Raw genomic sequence first — 21,919 nt, forward strand, 5'->3', positions numbered from 1 at the left:
TTACAGAAAGAATTACGTAGATTCTGTTACTCAAAAAAGTGACTCTTTAATTCTTTGTATCTTCAGTGTACTCTGCTTAATACTTGCTTCCAAAGAGTAACGTAGGGAAATGGGGAAACAAGTAACTTGGCAAACACTGCCTCACCATGATCAAGTTAATATCACCAGTGAGGAGTCATGTTGATATGTACCTTTGATATAATGTGATGAGAATGGTACTCTGGGGCTCTTTGGTGTAGTGGGTAAGTGTTTAGAGTATGAGACATTTCCAAAACACTTCTGGAACACTTTAGAGACCCTCAGGAGCATAATTGATCAGTAGGTGTTCCAGCCGTTGTTTGCACTAAGGTCCTTCTTTAGAGTAGTAACTGAAAGGAACCCATTTTATAAGGATGGACTATGGTTTATTATTAATTTCTGTCCACATGTAACACACCACGGGAGTATACAATATAGAGCACAGTATGCAGTCCATGATTGTTGGTGGATACCCTGACTGGCTTTGTGGGAACATGTATGTATAAGAGATACCTCACCCCCTCCTTCAAGGTTTAAGAAATGGGAACACTGAGTTTGGTTGGGAAAACAGGTTATTGCCCCTGAAATGCCTTGGTAGTTGTGAAAAATCAGATTGGAGGGCATGGAAATGATTTTGAATTGTGAATTAGAGGGTGAGTTTTAAAGACTGCTCATTCTGAAGGTTGCTGTTACTTACCCGATTATATTGTCCTGGCAGAATACTTTTTGGAAGATTGTATTCAGATGACCCACTTTGTTCCTCCACCAAAGGACAAGAAGAAGAAGGATAAGGATGATGATGGTGGTGAGGATGATGATGTAAGTGAATTTAATGAAGAATTTTCATTATGGGCAAAATTTTTATTACAGAGAATGATTTCAGTAAAAAGATAACGAGTTAACATTACAAAAAAACCTCTATAAATTAATATCTATCTTTGAATTCGCTGATGTATTTGAATTCACTGATGTATTTTACTCCAAAAAATTCCACATTCAGTGAAAAGTTTTTCATACAAGTTTTATCTCTGGCATAAAGGTTTTTTAAAAAAAGGAAAGAGGAGGATATTTAGTAACTATTTTGTATGACTTTGCTGCTCTATTTTCCATGAGCCATAGCACCTGGAAAACTGGTAGGTACAATCTTGTACCCCATCCCAGATGTACTGAGTCAAAATCCACATTTTAAGAAGATCTCCAGGAGACCCATATGTACAGTAAAGTTTTAAGAAGCAGCAGTTACAGTCCTTGGTTACACAGACTGTATGGTGATGACATTAGCACATGGAGAGAGTATTAAAGTGGGGGATCATGAGGGATTTCCTAAGAAGAAACAGGAAAGAAAAGTTGACACTTATTTCATAGTGCTTAAGAGTTGGACCAGTGATATTTTAAAATGCGTCTTAAGTCTGGAAACGTGAGCAGAATGAAGACTACACGGCAGCCAACAATGTATAATATAATAAACATAACCTCAGACTTTTTTTTTTTTTGAGGATTGGTAGTTTTAATCAGACGATTTGAAGATATAAATGAATTATATTGTGAATTACGTTCTCAAATCTTCTGATGAATTAGAAAATTTATGGGGGTTGGGAATCATAACAAGTTTGTTTCTCGTTACTGAAGGTTTGGGTTATCTTTGTTTCTCAGGCACACTTTTTGGAAAATACCAACCATAGTATTTCAGATGAAGGTGATCCAATATCCTGTCTGTAGGTCTCATTTTAGAATTAAAGGACTTAATATTTAGGGTGAGATGAGTCTGGAAATTACACAGAGAAGCATTGTGTATATATAAAGTAATTATACAGTAATTGATACAAAGAGAGGATCATAGAAGCAGTTCGTTAATCTGTAAGGAAAATATTTTTGAAAAACCAAGTTAATAGTCAAAAGAGAGAAACTTGGTAGAAAGAGCCGTTAGTAGTTTCAGTAGAATGAAGAGTTTGTGCTTTGAATTTTAGTCATGTCCTACGGGGCATGTTGGTCAGTGGAAAAATTCAGTAAGCCAGTATGCAGTGGTTTTACATTTTTAAAAATTAAATTTCTTCTATATGCTAAATACAACTAAACAGCTAAAGATAATCAGGATATTTAGGTGTCATTTGGACATTGAGAACACATCTGCCTAGTTGTGGGCTGTGGTAATTGAGACAGTCCAAAATATGTTTCCCTATTTTTTGCAGGCAAATTGCAACCTGATCTGTGGTGATGAATATGGTGCAGAAACAAGGATAAGCATGGCTCAACTGAATGAAAAGGAGACTCCTTTTGAACTCATTGAAGCTCTACTTCTGTACATTGAGACCCTTAATGTTCCTGGAGCGGTGTTGGTCTTTCTGCCTGGCTGGAATTTGATTTATACTATGCAGAAGCATTTGGAAATGAATCCACATTTTGGTATGAGTCTTTCTTGAATTTTCAACTACTTGAGAGTGGGAAATGAATGATTTTGCTTGTTCCCTCGCCAGTATGTGAAAACAAAGTTTAATGCATCGATTTTTTATTAAAAAGTACATAATGTAGTCAGTTTTAAACTAGGCTCCTTTTTAAGACCTGAATTTTTCCATATTGTTACAGGAAGCCACCGGTATCAGATTCTACCTCTGCATTCTCAGATTCCGCGAGAGGAACAGCGCAAAGTATTTGATCCAGTACCAAGTGGAGTAACCAAGGTAACAGGGTTGCAAGTGCCTTAGATATTAAATGAGACAGACCTTCAAAGAGCTATCCAAAACAGTTACTTGTAAATGATCTAAATTGAGGAAGAAAAACATAGGTCTTTTCTTCATGAATTTAGTGGTTTTTCCAGTTATCCAGTCATTGAGTGGTTTTTGTTGTTGTTTTTGTTTTTAAACTTTTGTAATTCTATTGTCACTTACTACATAGGCAGATCATTCTTTTTGAGTACATAATAAAATATTTTCCTGAGTGTAATTTTTAAAATATCATTTCTTCACAGATCATTTTGTCCACAAATATTGCTGAGACAAGCATTACCATAAATGATGTTGTTTATGTCATTGACTCCTGCAAGTAAGTTCACAAGGAACCCATTGCCTGGGATATAAGAAATCTTTAGAAAGTTCTTTGTAGTGTCTAAAGTCAGTTTACAGAATCAGAACACTTTAAAAGTCTATTCTCTTACCATCAAAATTACTGTGCTGTATCTCTGTGTACTGAGTTACAGGCTACTGAGTGATTCTTGGTGTTGATCATCATATCAGTTATGGTAGAAAGTGACAGAGCTTAATGTTAGCTTCTGGCTGCTTCTCACTCTCTTTATCTGCTGGTGTTTTTCTCATAAGCCATTGGGTGTTTCCATTGACCACTGCACATAGTACAATAGTGAGCTATTTGGTGTGTAAAGATAACCAATATTTAGGTTGTGACAAATGTCCTACTTGTAGGACGCTCACTTAGAATTAAGACTTCACATTTATATGAGATGGCCTGGGACACAGCCAGGGCGGCACTGTGTCACAGGTAAGGTAATACACAGAGAGGACAGAAACGGCAGAGCTTGGTTCTGTCCAGCCAGCTTGTGCAGCTTGTCTTTTCAGTATAGTCCCTAAGCCTGTCCTGGAAGTTGAAAAAGATTTGCCAGTGCCCATGTCAGGCCAACCTCAGTCATTTAGTGACAGCTGCCTGTGTGCGACATTGACAAATTCCGAGTTTGCTACAGGGCTCCAGAAGTACCTTGCTAACAACGCTTGGTGAGGTCATTAGAAGTACTACGTATTCCGGTTTAGCACATAGTCTTTAGATCATAGGTTGCCTAGCAGTTATAAACTTTGGAATAGAATTGCCTTGAATAATTAGCACTTAGTTACCTGTATGTGCCATATCCTGTTTAAATGCTATGTGTTCATTAATTCACAAAATGTTTATAAATAAAAACACTCTGAGGTAGGTGCTAGTATTATACACATTTTCAGATGAGGAAAATGAGTCACAGAAAGATTAGTAACTTGGCCAAGATCATCCAGCTGGCAAGTGGCACGTATGTGTTAAATTAGCTCATAGTAGGTTGGCAGCTTAGAGAGTGCAGGGTCAGATTCTTGGTGCTGCTCACAGACAGACATTGCAGGTAGGCCTAACTATCTGGAAGCACCTGCCACTTGGTGGAAATATAATAGCCATGTATTAATAGTCATGTGAGTTTTAGAATTAACCGCCCATTCCTATTTAGGCAAAAAGTGAAGCTGTTCACTGCTCACAACAATATGACCAATTATGCTACAGTATGGGCATCTAAAACAAACCTTGAGCAGCGGAAAGGACGAGCTGGCCGTGTGCGCCCTGGATTCTGCTTTCACCTCTGCAGCCGAGCTCGTTTTGAGAGGTAAGACCAATTCTTGAGTGAAGAAGGAAGATTTTCTTTCAGCCTTTTTACACACACAGCCCCTCCCCACACCTCTGCCCTGACATAACTTAATGAACTCAGTACATAGTGCTTTCAGTTAAGTTCATTGCAGGAAACTTAGCTTAGATGTAAGATTATGGTGAGAATGAGATGAAATTAGAAATTATCCACAGTGGCATATTTGATACTGGTATACTTTTTATTGATAATCTTTTAAAAGCATGATGTGTTTTCCCCACCAAAAAAAAAAAAAAAAAAAAGGATATATGTGCATTATTCTGGCACCACATAGGGAGTACTGATATTTATGAAATGATTAGCTTTCTGGAAAAATATGTTAAAATATGCGTTTATAGACCCCACAACCACCCAGCACATCACCTCTGTCATATGACCTGCCTCGTGTGTGAGAGACAGAGGGTGTTGTTCACCTAAGGAAGCCAGAGTCTGAGGAGCTTAGCAGACCTCTCCAGTGCTAAAATCCAAGTCTGTCAGTGCCTTGTCCATTTCCCATTTATACCACAAGGCCTTTTGGGGAATGTTAGTGGATGAGACCAGGTGCTTTAATATACTTCTCTGGGCATAAGCACACCATCTTCTCAGATTGTTGGCTCTCCAAATCAAGTTGTATTCCCTGTGTGCCTCCCCACAACGCCCCCCTTCCCAATTTTTTTAAATAAAAAAAGTACTGGCCTTGAATTATAGACTTAAGATACCTGTTTAGTTGTATGTTTTCTGGAAATCAGTGTGGTGTACGTTAGCTTTAACAAGTTGATAATAAAGGTAAGTTAGGGGTGTGTGTGTATTTACCACAATGAAGAATTGTGGGCCAGACTAATTTAGGTCTAGATGTATATAACACTGAATAAAAATCAGAGCTTTGATTTGTTTTTATACTGGTAGCATGGCTCCTTAGTAATTGTAAATGTAGGTTTATTTGAGCATCAGAAATTAATGCAGGCAACTGGCTGCAACATGATACTTAGTTCTTTTTAAAGGTTGGATTCTCCCTTGAACTGAAGAAACGTCTTGGAGTAAAATCAGCTCACAGCTAGTAACAGCATGAATAGATTGAGATTTTTGTTCTTTTTTTCTGTAAGATAAAGTATAGGTATGCTATATGCGTTTATGTAAACCTGATTTAAGCTGGTCTAAGTCTTGCCAGAAATGTTTGCATTCACCTCCAGATGGTCCCTCTGAATCTTCGTTACAAGTAGTTTATATAGAATAAGCATGAATTAGAAATGTAGAGACCTGCATTTTAATATTATTTGTACCTATTCATACTCTTGAGGTCTTTATTTCCCCATTCTACAAAATGAGATTAAGTTACTTAACCTTTTTGTGTCTCTTTCCTCAGTGGGGGAAAAAAGGTAATATAATGCTAACTCCATAGGATTTGTTTGAGAATTAAGTATGTCAGTAATGGAAAGTATTGAGAACAGTGCTCGGCACACAGTAAACTCTCAGTAAATACTATTGTTAATTTATTTGTGTAGTTTTTATTAATAAAATTGTAAAAGGGAAGAGAGTCTTTATAGTAAATGTAAGTGTTCTTCGGTAATTGTGGAAGGATGAGGGAAGGGCCTGATAGCTCTCTGCAAGGTTTTTGCTAATTAAACACGTGTGTACACAAAAGAAGACGGTTATTTTATGCTTATTTTCTCTTAGACTCGAAACCCACATGACACCAGAGATGTTCCGAACACCATTGCATGAAATTGCTTTGAGCATAAAACTTCTGCGTCTGGGAGGAATTGGCCAGTTTCTGGCCAAGGCAATTGAACCTCCGCCTTTGGATGCTGTGATTGAAGCGGAGCACACACTTAGAGGTACCCACAAATACAGGTCTGCCTAGCTCATGTCAATTATACCATCTGTCTTGTCCTGATAAATAACACTTCACAAAGGAGTCAAGAAGAGGATACAGTCCACAGGACTGTGATAGTAAAACTTCCAATGTTGCTTAATGTACTTAGTATGATCAGTATATAAAATGAGCAATATAAGGTAAGAAAGGGGTAGTAATATGAATCTCATTTGGGGAAAAAAATGGAGAAAAGGAAGATGTTATTTCTTAACCAATATTTAAGATCAGACTGAATTATTCATGATGCCCACAGCATTTTATGTACATCTCTTAGAACCTCTTTGTTTTCTAATCACACTTAGAGAAACAGTATATAGTGGAAAAAAATAAGAACATTGGAGTCAATTTGAATTTTTAATCTCATGCTCATCTGCTGTGTGAACTTCAGAAATTTATTCTCCAGGTTTCATTTCTTTCTAAAAATTATTAACAGATGGTGTCAGACTTGTTAGCATGTTTTATGCACCTGTTATAGTTATTACTGTACTTACAGACTTCTCATGGACGGTACTCAGCTTTATAGCCTACAGGGCCTAATTCTAGTGCTTTCTTCATTAATCTTGCTCTGTTTTTGAGTGAAGAGAATTGTTGATATGGGCATAATGCTGGCAGTTGGCTTGACAAATGATGAAAACTTGAGTCAGTATCTAAGTTTACAGAAACTTAATCTGTAAACTTAAGTTTCATCTTCGCCGCCGGGGTTGAAGGGGTGTTCCTTACTGTTTCTGCTCACAAAGAAATCTCTCCCCGCAGAGCTTGATGCGTTAGATGCCAATGATGAGTTGACTCCTCTAGGACGAATCCTGGCTAAACTCCCCATTGAGCCTCGTTTTGGCAAAATGATGATAATGGGATGTATTTTCTAGTAAGTGCTTTGTTTTATTGCTTACAACTAAATGGTAAAACAGTTTCAGAATTTTATCCCCCTCCCAGTAAAAACAGGATGGGCCCAAATAGAAGAAAAAGCTTAAATATTCCTCAGTAGAGAAGTGGCATACTTCAGATACTGAGGAAAGTGTGAAATGAGAAGAGACTGTTTTAGTAGATGGATACCTGGGCCTAATTTGTTGAGACAAAGAGCACAGATTTATCAAGAGAAGTGCATTTCCTTTAGGAGGTTAAGCAGCTGTCCAAGAAAGAGAAAGTTTTGAAGATTAAGAGATTTAGTAAAATGAGGGAGAATGGGAAAGGAAAATAGAATACTTGGTCAATTTATGGTAAATAAGCATCCATTAACATCAAAGTTCATTATGTTTTTTTCTTCTGGAGAGCAGCTGTAAAGTTCTTTGTTAAACCAATTTCAGTACTAAAAAAGCAATATGATAGCTGATACCCTGACCCACAATTGACTGTACTGCGCGAGTTGCTGGAACAAGAATGTGGTTTAGACTGGTTTTCTTGTCTCTTTCAGTGTGGGAGACGCTATTTGTACCATCTCTGCCGCCACCTGCTTTCCAGAGCCGTTCATCAGTGAAGGAAAGCGACTGGGTTATATCCATCGAAATTTTGCTGGAAACAGATTTTCTGATCATGTGGCCCTTTTATCAGTATTCCAGGCTTGGGATGATGCTAGGTATGGGCTTGAAAGACAGAGATTTGTAAGATTGAATGAACTGTCTAGTTTGTAATCTGTATCTAGTTCTTTAGGCTTTGAGCATAACTTCTTAACCTGTTTGTTTAGAATGGGCGGAGAAGAAGCAGAGATACGTTTCTGTGAGCACAAAAGACTCAATATGGCAACACTAAGAATGACCTGGGAAGCCAAAGTTCAGCTCAAAGAGATTCTGATTAATTCTGGATTTCCAGAAGGTAAGATTCTCATATCTAAAGTACCTTATTAATATTATATATTCACATTGACAGTCCAGTATATTTTAGCTTTAAACATAAGGCTTTTGCTTTTTTTTGTATTCCTAGCTATTTCTTAAGTTTTTTGAACTCTGGTGATAATCAGTTTTTCACATTAATTGAATTTTTTTTAAGGCTGCAGAAGGTTATAATGTTCAAATCACAGTTTTGTACAAAGATGATTAATAGATGTTTTGAGAATTGTGCTGCTTTGGGAGGTTTTATTTTTATTGGATTATAGTTGATTTACAGTGTTGTGTTAGGTTCTGCTGTACAGCAAAGTGAATCCGTTACACATTAGTCTTTTTTAGATGGAAGGGTGTGTTTTTATTTCTAATCCATTTACCTTGTGAAAAACATAGGCCTAGCTTTTTGCACTTCTAGAATGAGCAGTTTGTTGAATTGACCTCAGGTAGTGGTTTGTGCTGATCTGTTCATTCTTAGATGTGAAATAAGCTCTATTGCATTAAATTTTAATTGGCTTTGAGTAAGTTTTAATGGACAGCTAATCATAGAGGACTTTGATATATGATATTGGAATAGTAATCCAACTGTTCATTTCTTGTGTGAATTTGGACTATTGTACTTTTCCAACTAGATTGAGACAGAGTTAATTTTCTGAAACATCGAGAATGGGAACACATAACCAGAAACAGCTAGTTGAGAGACAGAAGGACTACCTTCTGGGCCATATCTAAATAATTAAACATTTTTCTTGTGTTGTAAACTGACTAAATTTGTACTTTGAAAAATCAAAGGAAAATAGGACATTTTTGTATGATAGACTCTTTATAAAATTCCTGAAATGCAGATATGACCCCCATATGAGGCAGCTGGCACAGAGGTTTAAATTACTTGTCCACATTCATTCAGTTCAGAAGTTTATAAGACTGGTATACAAGCTTTTGGGGACAAAGTTTATCCATACTCTTACCGTGATACTTTCCGTGTGATGGGCTGGGCATAAAGCATTGTTGGGGTGAAAACATCAGTGTTTTTCTAGTGTGTTGCTCTTGGTCATCATTTCATCTTCTGCAGAAGGAACAGCTTTTTAAGAGCAGCAGGTGGAATACTGGTCATACCAGTCTATCTCTAATCTGAGAGGAGATGGTTAATTGGGGTATTTGTTTTTAAGTACTTCAAGCTTACGTTGTGTCTACAAAAGAAAACAGACGTTTTAATTTTACTAAAATGGTGAAGACTCGGCAGAATTTCTCCTTGCATTAATCTGAGTGCAAAAATGCTAAGAACAGAGACAGTTAAATGGGTTATTTGAAAAAGAGAATGAGGGAGAAGTTAATTCTTACAATTGTCATTTAATTTTGGTAAATTCAGTGTTAGAATTAGCCAGATACTTGATTATTTTTTTTTAATCTCCTTCCTCTTAACAGAGTGTTTACTGACACAAGTGTTTACTAACACTGGACCAGACAATAATCTGGATGTTGTTATCTCTCTCCTGGCCTTTGGTGTATACCCCAATGTGTGTTACCATAAGGAAAAGAGAAAGATTCTCACCACTGAAGGGCGTAATGCACTTATCCACAAGTCATCTGTTAATTGTCCTTTTAGCAGCCAAGACATGAAGTACCCATCTCCCTTCTTTGTATTTGGTGAAAAGGTAAGAAAAGAGAGGTTTAGAAAACTTTTACATTTAAAATCCAGATTACTTTATTAATGTGTAGTGGGAACATGAGTTTTAGTTCATTTATTAGTATATGGTAGCTGACTGACAGTTGGAATGTCAACTTTCTCCTCTTGCCTCTTTACCTTCAGATTCGAACCCGGGCCATCTCTGCTAAAGGCATGACCTTAGTCACCCCCTTGCAGCTGCTTCTCTTTGCCTCCAAGAAAGTTCAGTCTGATGGACAGCTTGTGCTTGTAGACGACTGGTATGGATTTTCAGATGTGAACTCACCTGAATTCTTAGAATTGAAATGTAGTGGAATTCAGCTGCTAATCTATTTGTGAAATATGGCAAAATTCAATGGCATAAACAATGAGTTTTATAGCACTGTCTTTTGAAGAGTAGTATATCCTAGGCTTATGATTTGTGAAGTTAAATTGATTATACTTGCAGAGGCAGATGCATTAAGTCAGGGGTGCCCACCCTCTGGGATCCAGTGCCTGGTGATCTGAGGTGGAGCTGATGTCGTAATAACAGAAATTCAGTGCACAGTAAATGTAATGCACTTGAATCTTCCCAAACTATGCCACTACCACCCCAGTCTGTGGGAAAAGTGTCTTCCACAAAAATCGATTCCTGGTGCCAGAGAGGTTGGGGACTGCTGCATTATTCACTGGAGCCCCATCCACTACCGTGAATACCACACTAAGGAGTTAGAATCTAATTGGAATTCGGATGCCTCTTTGTTATGTACACTTCATATTGCTTAGAGATTAGTGGTGTCTGTGTAGTAACCACTTGGCAGAATTGAACAGAGCTTAATGGTTAGTAGGCTCAGTCATATTCATGAAAATTTACAGAACTCTGAGTCTCGTATTTCATTCTTTTATTGGAGGCTGAAGTGATCTATATTGCTAAGAGTACTTCGCTTGGTAGACTTCATGGTTCACAACTCCTGCCAGTAGCTAGCAGTGAAATTTAAGAAGTTGGTTTAGCTTATTGTTACTCTTCATACCTGTGTTTGCTAAATCTAGGGCCATTACATTTGTTGAAAGTATTGTTACTTGGGAAAGAAGTTAAATTTATCCCATCACTTGCCATGGGTGAAACTGGGAGATAATAGTCCTTTTCTGTGGGTACCTCCTCTCATTTTTAATCATTTTCCCCTAATTTAGGATCAGACTGCAAATATCTCATGAAGCTGCTGCCTGTATCACTGCTCTTCGAGCAGCCATGGAGGCTCTGGTTGTTGAAGTAACCAAACAGCCTGGTATCATCAGCCAGTTGGATCCTGTTAATGAACGTATGCTGAACACAATCCGCCAGATCTCTCGGCCCTCAGCTGCTGGTATCAACCTTATGATAGGCACTACACGGTGGGTACCACAGTAGCTTTTCTTTGAACTAAGCAGAAGAGACAGTAATCTTACTCTACATTTAGTTTATGGAGGCCTTGTTATTTAAGTTAAAATTCTGTACACATTCTAAATGAAGTTTAGTTCTGGTTAACACGTTCAGAGAAAGAGTGTTAATGATATGTGACACCAGTGCGTGCTAGAGATAGAAAGAGACCTTGGAAGTACATATAGAGTCCAGGGTAGGTCCCATGACAGGAAAAAAAGGAAAAATGATGAGGGGTTACATTGCTGCTGCTTCAAATGAAAAGCATCAGAGTTTAATCTTTAAAATGTTTTATTTGCTTCAGTTTTTTTCACCTTTAAAAATTTTCTTTGCCCAGTGCTTTTTACTCTCAAAATTTTTGATACCTGTAGAAAAGGCAGAACAGTAGTTAAACTCTGTTAACTTAGGTTTCAGTGATTGTCAGCCATTTGTGATTCAGTTGCAGGTGTTAGCGACATTTTACATCAGTATGCTTCATGTATCTTTTAAGAACATGGCTACAAGTCACATCCCCAAAATGTGTTAAAATAACAATATCTAATATACAGTCATTAAAATTTGTCATTCAAAAATATTTTGCAATCTCCACATCAAAAATCACTTAACTGCATTTGGTTTTAAAGTGTTAACTTACTATACAGAAATGCTGTGTGCTTTATGGATTCTGGCATTCCATTTTGATTCGAACTGAGTTAACTTTTCCTTTGAATTAATCAGACATAGTACTTAGGGTGTGGCACACTGTGCTAAGTGCTTTTCCCATATTAGCTTGTTTTAATACTTAATCCACCTGTGATGTAGGTAGATCATTATCCCTTTTAATATAAATGAATAAACTAAGCACAGGGAAGTTAAAACCCAGATCATCCAGCTAGTGAATGGTAGAGTTGGATTCTCAGGCAGACAGGAAGGCTCCTGAAACGGTGCTCTCATAACTGTGGTCTCCCCACAAGGTCAGTTGTACAGAATAATTGAGAAAGAATCTTCAGAAAGAAAGATGGAAAATACATGTCCCAGGCATGGTATAAGTGCAGTACTCATAGATGTTTAGGAGATATAACTTTTGTCAGGAAGGGGTGGTGATCAAGAAGTCTTCGCATACAAGCTGCTCTGTGAAGGACAAAAGGCCAGGAACTAGTAAGGATGGGATAGAAATAAAGAGGTTATGTTGTGTGAATAAAATGGTGGTCTGAATTACAGGGGAATTGAAAAGTAACTAGATTAGAAAGATTTGCGATGGAGTCAGTAAGTATTGGTGATGGATTAAAATGGGGAGAGCAGTGTAGTGAGGGAATGAAGACAGATCCCACCATGTTTCTGGCATGGACAGCAGCTGAGTTGGTAATGCTAGTGTCTAAGAAAAGCTGCACAGGAGGAGTGAGCAGATTGGGGTATGTTAAATTGACATTTTGGTGAGACATGTTGATGCTCTGCAGTTTTTCATTACCCTCCTTTCTTTGCCATATGAAGCCAATTTAGATGTAGGTAAATTACCCAAAGGCATTTTGCAAAGACATTTTTCAGAGTTAATACAGGAAAATATTTTGTGGTAAAGGTCAAATGATTTATTGCCAGGTCAAATTATTACTTTCTTAGAATGCCATATATTTGAGATGAGTGAAAGTTGTAAACACATGCCAAAATTTTAGGATTTTTAGAATGAACCAGTAAGAACTTCAGAAAAACAGATATTTACAGATATGCCTCCTCTTGTGTCTATCTTGGAGTTCAGTAGATTTATTTCATTTCAGCTTAATTGGTGCATTTGGCTGTATTCCCTTTGTGTACTAAATATTCAAATATGACTAAATGTTAATATTTTGTGACTAGTTAAGAAGTATTCAGGATGCTTTACTAAAGAGGTGGTTTTGTGCTTTTCCTAGGTATGGAGATGGTCCCCGTCCTCCCAAGATGGCTCGTTATGACAATGGAAGTGGATATAGAAGGGGAGGTTCTAGTTACAGCGGTGGGGGCTATGGTCTTGGAGGCTATGGCACTGGAGGCTACGGAGGTGGTGGAGGCTATGGTGGTAGAGGAGGCTACAGTGGCGGTGGCTATGGGGGTGGCTCCAACTCCTTTCGGGGAAGCTATGTTGGAGGTGGTGGTGGTGTTGGTGGCGGCGGTGGCGGTTTCAGAGGGCTTTCCCGAGGTGGCTATAGAGGTATGTCAGGAGGGGACTACAGAGGGGAGAGTGGAGGAGGATACCGAGGATCTGGAGGGTTCCAGCGAGGAGGTGGCAGAGGGGGCTATGGGGGTGGTTACTTTGGACAAGGAAGAGGAGGTGGAGGCTATTAAAGTTTAGTTATGTCAGTGTCTATGCGTAGACAGTTGAATAAAAAAGCATGCTACCCATTTTCTCAAGTTATTTGCTGCCAGTAAGTAAACCCATTTTCCACCTGTTCTGTAGTTCATTGTAGCTTAAACTACTAGACATTTAGTTATATTAGTGATTTTGTTTATATTATGTAAAATATAATCTATAATAAAGGTACCACAGTTTGTATTTTTTTTCTTTCAGGAGTTGAGAACTGTCTTTAAAATACTTGATATTTTCTTGACTTTAGTTTAATACAATAGAAAATAAAGTATTACATTGAATACTGGCCATGTATAGTTAATTGTTGATCTTACACATTAGAATAATTTTACAATGCCAGTTAATTACATTCATTAGTTTTAAATGTCAGGGGGAAAACTACTTCATTTCATAACTATACCAACTGATGTCATTACCTACAGTAGTTAGAATAAATAGCTTTGGAATGCTGTTGTTATTCTTGAATTAAATACTGGCTGGTACCCAATTGACCTGAATCTCTGTACCTGAATAAAACTTTTGACCTAGGACTGAGTATTTTTACTTTTTCCCAGGCTTTGTCTTTGAAAAATCTAAGACCAAGGTCAGCATTCTCTTTTTTCATGGTTAGTAGTTTCCAGTATTAAAATTAATTTTAAAGTTTAAAAATTAATCCAAAAAACTAAGGTAAGCGAAGCTTCACCAGTGCATAATGTTTAGGTGTTTGACAAATAACATTAACATGTATTTCAAAGGATATTTGTTAAGCTAGGTTATTTTATTGGAGACATTTATACACTTAGTATATACTTTGTTTCCAGTGAATTTTCACATTTCTCATTTCAGTAGCACAGTATAGTATAGTAGAGATTACAGAGTTTTTCCATTAGAACAGAGTTCATATCTTAATGCCGCTGACATGTGAACGATCTTGGACAACTTATATTTTGTCTTAGGGGCGTTTTCAAAATCCTCTTCTCGTGGATTACCTTCAACAGTTAACTGCTGATAAGTCCAATTTATTTATAGACTCTCAAATCTGTATCTCCAGCTGAGATTTTCTTTCTGTGCATCAGACCTTTGTAAAAAAAACTGCTTATTGAACAATAGATTGCTGTCCAGAAACAAAACTTTCCAAACTGAAGAAAACCCCCTAATTCACTGCATCTTGTGTATCTCACAAAGAATAAATTAGCAACTGCTTGTACCTTGTGCTGCTGAGGAGTCCTTTCAGTCCTTTGGTTTGTAGCCACCTGCCACTTTTACTACTTCTAATAAATTGACAAGAGACTCTAGTATTATGGTTCCCATTCTGTTCTTTAGTTTGGCTGAGACTTCACCATAGCTGCTACTGGCATTGCAGTGGAGCAAAGAAAACCCCTTACCAAAAAAGGGGTTCTGATTCATCCCTTTTCCTTGTACACCACCACCACTCTTTTCATCTTGATTTGTCCAGTCTTCACCCCCAAAATCCTAACCTTTCCACCCCCAGCAACTATGATGAAATATCCTTAACAGTCCTGCATTGTTTCTCTGCATAAGCAGAGAGTAAACCTCATTTCTCTGCATAAGCAGAGACCCACTGGTAGCATTCCTTTAAAACAGTTAACATTATTACCTGCAGTGCGCAGTACGGTTTGGGATACAATGGTTACTAGGACCCAATGCCTGTACTCCAAAACTAGTAGGCCAGCCAGGTATGTGCACAACAGGGGAAGACAGAGCAGAAAAAACAGAACCACTTCTGTAAGTTCTGAATCAGAATCTCTTCTAAATGTGTACAAGCTATGTGTTGGTTGGTCCTGGAGGAGGAAGCTTCTTAAATCCCATTTGAGGAGTAGGATTAGGATTTGTCACTCCTTGACTTAGAAAATTAAGATGGGTGGTAAGCAGAATGGCCCCTCAAAGATGTCCACATCCTAATTCCCAGAGCCTGTGAATATGTATCTTGCATGGCAAAAGGGGCTTGCAGGTGTAACTTAAGACCTGGAGATGGGGACATTACCCTGGATTATCCAGGTGGGCTCAATCTAACCATGGTTCTTAAAAGTGGAAGGGAAGGGGCAAAAGAGGGGTCAGGGAGGCAGAAATTCAAAGCAGGAAAGGGACTCAGTCTGTTGCAGGCGTTGAAGATGGAGGGAGGAAGACAACCCAAATGCAATTGGTCACTAGAAGCTGGGAGGAGCCCCCAGGTGACTCCAGTTCTCAATCCTACAACCGCAACAGCAGAGTTCTGCCAACACTCAAGTGAACAAGGAAATCCCCGAGAGCATCCAGAAACACTGATTTTAAGCCCAGTGGGACCCATACCAGACTGCAACCTACAGAACTGTTTGATAATAAATTGGTGGTGCTTTGGTAGGACTGATTTGAAGCTAAAACTCCAATACTTTGGCCACCTGATGCGGAGAGCTGACTCATTTGAAAAGACCCTAATGCTGGGAAAGATAGGGCAGGAGGAGAAGGGGACAGGATGAGATGGTTGGATGGCATCATCCACTCAATGGACATGGGTTTGGGTGGACTCTGGAGTTGGTGATGGACAGGGAGCCCTGGTGTGCTGTGGTTCATGGGGTTGCAAAGAGTCGGACATGACTGAGCAACTGAACTGAAGCCTCTTAATCTGTTATGATGGAGAGAAAAAAGTAAGGATGGGAAGGCAAAGGAGGGAGAAAACTATCAAAGTTCTTAAAAAATTTTAAAAACACTGTATGCTTCAGTGAACTGAGAACGGGGGGCAGGAGTAACTGTATTCTGAAGAAGACCTGAGAAGTAGTTGGTTGGAAACCAATGGAAGCAACCAAAAGGAGGCAGGTGACCGATGATTGAGAAGTTTGTTCATGCAAGGCTGTTGCTTTCTGTTTACTCTCAAGAGGGTCTATCTGTCCATCAAACTCTTGTCCATCAAGTCGGTGATGCCATTCACCCATCTCATCCTCTGTCGTCCCCTTCTCCTGCCCCCAATCCCTCCCAGCATCAGAGTCTTTTCCAATGAGTCAACTCTTCGCATCAGGTGGCCAAAGTATTGGAGTTGCAGCTTTAGCATCAGTCCTTCGAAAGAACACCCAGGACTGATCAAATTACAAATAGTCAATTTGCAGAAGGAAAGATGAAGGGCTGAAGCCTGTGCTTATTTCCTTTTATATCCTGAAATCAGTGTAAATTGTGCTTTGTGAAAAAGACCAGTTTCTTTAAAAAAAAAACAAAAAACCCTGTTGTAGAGCACACATGGCAATCCAATTTAAAGGTTATATTTTCTAGCTTAATTTGCACTTAGATACAGCCATGTGATTAGGTTCTGGCTGGGGGCAGGGGGCATAAAAGTTGAAATAATGTGTATGACTTAGTAGAGAGGTCTTATCCCTTCTGCTTGGCTTGAGCAACAGTTGCTATCTTAGACCATGTGGTGATTTTGGATGAAAACCATACAAATGGAAGACAGAAGAAATTTGAAGCACTCTGAATATCTAGCACTCAACACCTAATATTGAGTACGCATGTGGAACATCTGCTAGTTCTATAACTGAATACCTCTGGATTTCTGGAATATAAGTAACAATACCTCTAGATTTCTTGAACATAAGAAATACATCTTTGTTTTTTGTTTTATTTTGACTTTTTGTGTTTCCTATAGTTAATCCTATATAACTGTTGTCTTATTCCAGTTACCTGCACAGATATGTAGGAATGAATCAGGAATTGACCATAAACTGGCCAGACACTACGTAAAAAACTAAGGCTCTTATTGGACTAAGGCATGAGAAACAATATTCAGGGGCTTCCCTGGTGGTCCAGTGGGTAAGACCATGCTGTCAGTGTAGGGAGCTTGGGTTCAGTCCCTGGTCAGGGAACTAATTCCTCTTGCCCTGTGGTGTGACAAGAAATTTGAAGAATTTTAAACCATGTTTGCTTTTGGAATGGGTGGTGATGGTACTACCATTTAGCTTTTAGGTTGTGTGATATTTCAAAGACATTTTTTAAAAAACATTAAAATGAATCTTCAGTGAGAGCATTAAATACAACCAGGTTAGCTCACCTAGTGTGTGTGAGTCTTCCAGGTGTGTGCAACTCTGTGATCCCATGGACTGCTGCCCGCCAGGCTCCACTGTCCATGGAATTCTCCAGGCAAGAATACTGAAGTGGGTTGCCATTTCATTCTCCAGGGAATCTTCCCAACCCAGGGATCAAACTAGGGTCTCCTGCATTGCAGGCAGATGCTTTACCGTCTGAGCCACTAGGGAAGTCCTTAAATATTTAATTTTTTAATTAAATAAAATTTGAATTTAAAATGACCATTTCTGTGGGATATGAGATTTATTAAACAAATAGCTGAAATATAAAAATTTAAATCCAGATGCTTCAACTTGTTACTATTCTAATATCCCCCTTTACGTTTGCTTCTATTTTATTATTGTTCATTTCCAAATTCAGATTTTGCATTACTTTGGAGAGCATATTATCATCTCTTTTATCTCCTGAAGCAGCCCCTTTGTTGAGGACTTCTTCTGCTACAATAAAAAACTGTTCAGTTGGTTGAAGAATGCTTACTCCATAGCCATTGTTGTTGTAAATATGATTATTAGTCATCTTCAATTTGGGTGCTGGAAGAACCTGTTAAATTATTCAAGGAAGTTGGGTTTTCAGTAATTTCTATAAAACTGTGAACTAATGAACATTTCATAAGCTCTAGAACTTAATTCTTGAGCTCACACATTTCCTTAAAACAACTGAATCTCAGTTTTGAACAAGTGTTACTTTCCTCACGCTGGATTAATGTAATATTAACTACAAAAATATTTGAGGAAATAGTATATGAAGTTTTCAAATTTATCGTTAACTATACAAGTCGAGAGAGGGACCTAGAAAGGTAGAATTTACATAAGTAGAAAAGAATGGGAAAGCATTTCACTTACAAATTATTGCTATTTATGTTTTAATTGCTTAGCTTAAATTATTTTACAACTTTTGAACAACTTAAATATTTCTTAATATATTTATCCTCTTTATTTGCTTTACTTAGCCAAATGTATTAATACTACAAGCTGGCTCAATGAAAACAAAATCTAAAAAGAACTTACCCCTTTCTCATATTCAAAGTTATTTACTAAGAATTTAAATTGAAATTATTATAAGACTAAATTTGTTTCCTGTCAACTATCATCTAAACAGTATTTTAATTGCTTGTACCATACTTAACAGACTAAAATTTAAGGCTGAAGCTAATATTTTGGTATCTTTATAATTTACAATTCTTATGTTAAAAAATATGAGAGTACCTTCATATTAACTCCACCTAAGGTGCTTTTTGAACTGTCACAGGTTCTGAGGTTATTACAGTGATGAATTTCATTTCTTTCCAGAATGGCTACGCTCCCAGGATACAGTTCAACACCAGCACCCTGTAAATTAAAAGCAAATAAAACAATCTACAAAACACATGTACACCTCCAAAATTTTCTTTAGACTTGAAAAATGTAGTTCTATATTAGCAATCTAAACATATTAAGTTACATGAAAGTACAATAGTACAATTTATTGTGGAAATAACCTTTAAAACATTGAAAACAAACTCTGTGTCAAAGAATCATTAGACCTATAGGAAGGCTGAAGGTGTATGGACCATTACATTGCTCTCCTCCCACCCGAATCCTGTCTTAGAAGGGAAAATCTCTTAATAGCAGTTATTCTAAGTAGTTATAAAAATTAATGTATATGTACTTTAAATCCTTCATAATGCTGCTAAAATCTCTTAACCTGACTAAAAATCTGTTTATAACCGCTGATTCCTAGTTATTTTTAAAAAGCACACATCAACAAAACTCATTTCTTACTTCGGCAGTTCACTTTCCTCAGTATACTAAGTGTATAAAACAACATGCTTGTACTTGTTCTTGTTTAATTTACTTTTATCAGTTTCCAAGCTTAATTATAATTCCATTCAAAGATAAAACAATTGGTACCTTCTGTTTACATATTAATATCACTCAAAGTTATATACAGCCAATAAACCATAGATTTTATAAAATAAAATACCTGGGCACCAGTTATTTCACTGTCTGTAATAGTCAAAGCAGCCCCTGTAAGAACACATACTCCTGTTCCTTCACATTTTAATACACAGTTTTCTAGAGTCATGTGACCAGACTCTACCACCACAATCCCATCAACTGTCCCTTGTTGTATCAAAGACAGATGCATTAGCTTCACATTATCAGCTTTGGACACCACAAAACTGTCGTGAGAAGGTTCAGAAGTAATCATAATTTCCTCTCTCTTTCCAATTCCTGATTTATAGGGACAAAAATACATAATTAAATGAGTACTTCCAAAGCTTAAATCCCATTAGTCATTCAGTAATACTTGCTATTACAAGTAACATTTGTAATTATTCAGTCAACCATTTAGACATTTAACTATAATGTAGTCTTGTTTCCTTATTTTGATGCCATGATGGAAGAATCTGGGTTTATAATCAACCTAAATGTACCTATGGTACTTAACACACTCATTCCACTACATATTTCCCTATATTACAGTGAGCAGTAATCTACAAAATGTGTAAGATCCAGGAAGTATCTTACCATAACCTGGTTTCAAAACCATAATAAAAAAGACTGGCAGAGACTCTTGAATTAGGTTATAAGATTATTGTAATTGTGTCTATAATTTTGCTCTAGTAGTCGTCGCAATCCTCTAAGTTGAACATCTATCCAAAAATGAGGGGTTGTATATTGAAGACAAATTTTTAAAATTAACAAATATCCTTATTACCCATATAGTTCAGCAAAGTGAACATTACAGTCATCAAAATCTAGTGGAAATTATGCTCAATTTTTGAAATGATAGCAAAGTTTGTCATCTGTCTTGTCTTTTGGCCAGACAATGGGAACAACCTTAATGTAAAAGGGCAGAACCAGTCACTAAATATGTTCAGAATCTAAAAGAAATTTAGTAAACTCTGCTTTTTTACTTCTAGTTTAGTAAGTTTCCATAGAATTAAGCTTTTAGAGAAAATACTGAGTATATTTTAATATACCTTTACATTTGGGTTTTCTACTAAAGTAGTATGAAATGCTGTGGAGACAAGAGAAAAAAGTAGTTCAGGTAAAAAATAGAGCTGCTGGAAGATACTGTGAGCAGGTTTTTTTGTTTGTTTTGTTCTGACTGTTAATCATGGGGAAGCAGTCTCACTGATCTCTCTGGTACAGTGCGTCCAAGGAGGAAATCTGTACAGATAGTACACTACGGGACAGGTGCATGCTCAGTTGCTCAATTGTGTCTGACTCTTTGTGACCCCATGGACTATAGCCCACCAGGGTCCTCTGTCCATGGGATTATCCAGGCAAGAATACTGGAGTAGGCAGTATTCTTCCCTCCTCCAGGGGATCTCCCCAGCCCAGGGACTGAAGCCTCATCTCCTGCATCTTCTGCATTGGCAGCTGAATTTTTTACCACCAAGCCACCTAGAAGCCCACACTGGACAGGTGACAAAATATTAATTGGAAAAGGCACATAAGGGATATTTGTGAAACCCCAAACTGTCCTAATTTCTAGTAATCTGATTAACCATGTTTATAATATACAGTTTGTCCAGAATACACTGCTATTAAAAGATTAAAAAGGATGCCTTGCTAACCCTTTATAACAATGTCATCAGTCAATAAAGCAAGATTTACAGCTTGATATTCTCCTGGAAAAATAACAACTGTATCTCCACTGTAACAGCTATCCAAAGCCAAATCCAAATCATCATGCTGTTGGAGAAGTGTGTCTGGAGATAAGTCCTTTACCTGAAAAGAAGAAATAGAACAGTAGGTCCAAATGACATAGGTCATTTAAATCAGTTAACTCCTTGGTAATGTGCTTTTTCACACTGAAGTGAAGTGAAGTCACTCAGTCGTGTCCGACTCTTTGCGACCCCATGGACTGTAGCCTACCAGGCTCCTCCATCCATGGGATTCTCCAGGCAAGAATAGTGGAGTGGGTTACCATTTCCTTCTCCAGGGGATCTTCCCGACCCAGGGATCAAACCCGGGTCTCCCGCATTGGAGATAAACGCTTTAACCTCTGAGCCACCAGGGAAGCCTTTTTTCACATTATCTTATAGGTAATGCACTGTTTAAATACTGTGTATGTTTATGTTCATTAAATGTTCAATGAAAGGAGATTTTCCTTACAATCCCTAATAATTCTTACAGCTACTAAATACAGCCAGAAGTTATTGTGACCTTTACCCCCTAAACTCCCAACAGTTCTTTGAAATAAAGTATTATTATACCCTTGTAATGTTACAAAATTGAAACTCAGTGAGAGTGAATGATTTGCCTATGGACACAGAATGAGTGAGTGGTAAAGCTAAACTTTAGGTCTAGGTTTTGATGACCCCAGATTTCTTTCCTATTGGAAACTACTACTTTATTTTCTTTAACTCAAACTGACCCTAAAATTTTGGTAAACCATCAAAAATTTATTATAGATTCTAAAACTAAA

At 37.6% G+C, this 21,919-nt stretch overlaps 2 protein-coding genes across 3 annotated transcripts in view; one reads left to right on the top strand and one right to left on the bottom strand.

Moving 5' to 3' along the window:
- DHX9 (DExH-box helicase 9) overlaps positions 1 to 14,636 on the top strand; it is a 41,920-nt gene extending 27,284 nt beyond the window's left edge. For both annotated transcript variants that reach the window (XM_061383414.1, XM_061383415.1), the window contains 13 exons: positions 737 to 837; positions 2,208 to 2,421; positions 2,602 to 2,696; positions 2,984 to 3,057; positions 4,214 to 4,366; positions 6,059 to 6,219; positions 7,011 to 7,122; positions 7,669 to 7,830; positions 7,939 to 8,066; positions 9,497 to 9,726; positions 9,882 to 9,997; positions 10,908 to 11,108; positions 13,017 to 14,636. In XM_061383414.1, coding sequence (XP_061239398.1) covers positions 737 to 837; positions 2,208 to 2,421; positions 2,602 to 2,696; positions 2,984 to 3,057; positions 4,214 to 4,366; positions 6,059 to 6,219; positions 7,011 to 7,122; positions 7,669 to 7,830; positions 7,939 to 8,066; positions 9,497 to 9,726; positions 9,882 to 9,997; positions 10,908 to 11,108; positions 13,017 to 13,428 — 2,159 coding nt within the window. In that variant the 3' untranslated portion in view covers positions 13,429 to 14,636. The remainder of the gene's footprint in view (positions 1 to 736; positions 838 to 2,207; positions 2,422 to 2,601; positions 2,697 to 2,983; positions 3,058 to 4,213; positions 4,367 to 6,058; positions 6,220 to 7,010; positions 7,123 to 7,668; positions 7,831 to 7,938; positions 8,067 to 9,496; positions 9,727 to 9,881; positions 9,998 to 10,907; positions 11,109 to 13,016) is intronic.
- Positions 14,637 to 17,724: 3,088 nt separating this feature from the next.
- SHCBP1L (SHC binding and spindle associated 1 like) overlaps positions 17,725 to 21,919 on the bottom strand; it is a 41,392-nt gene continuing 37,197 nt past the window's right edge. Inside the window, exons 7-10 of the mRNA XM_061383416.1 lie at positions 21,066 to 21,219; positions 19,463 to 19,713; positions 18,706 to 18,828; positions 17,725 to 18,040 (exon numbers count right to left, since the gene is read on the bottom strand). Of these exons, the coding sequence (XP_061239400.1) occupies positions 17,789 to 18,040; positions 18,706 to 18,828; positions 19,463 to 19,713; positions 21,066 to 21,219 (780 nt within the window). The 3' untranslated portion in view covers positions 17,725 to 17,788. The remainder of the gene's footprint in view (positions 18,041 to 18,705; positions 18,829 to 19,462; positions 19,714 to 21,065; positions 21,220 to 21,919) is intronic.

This window comes from Bos javanicus, chromosome 16, assembly GCF_032452875.1.
Source record: "Bos javanicus breed banteng chromosome 16, ARS-OSU_banteng_1.0, whole genome shotgun sequence".
Taxonomy (NCBI): Eukaryota; Metazoa; Chordata; class Mammalia; order Artiodactyla; family Bovidae; genus Bos; species Bos javanicus.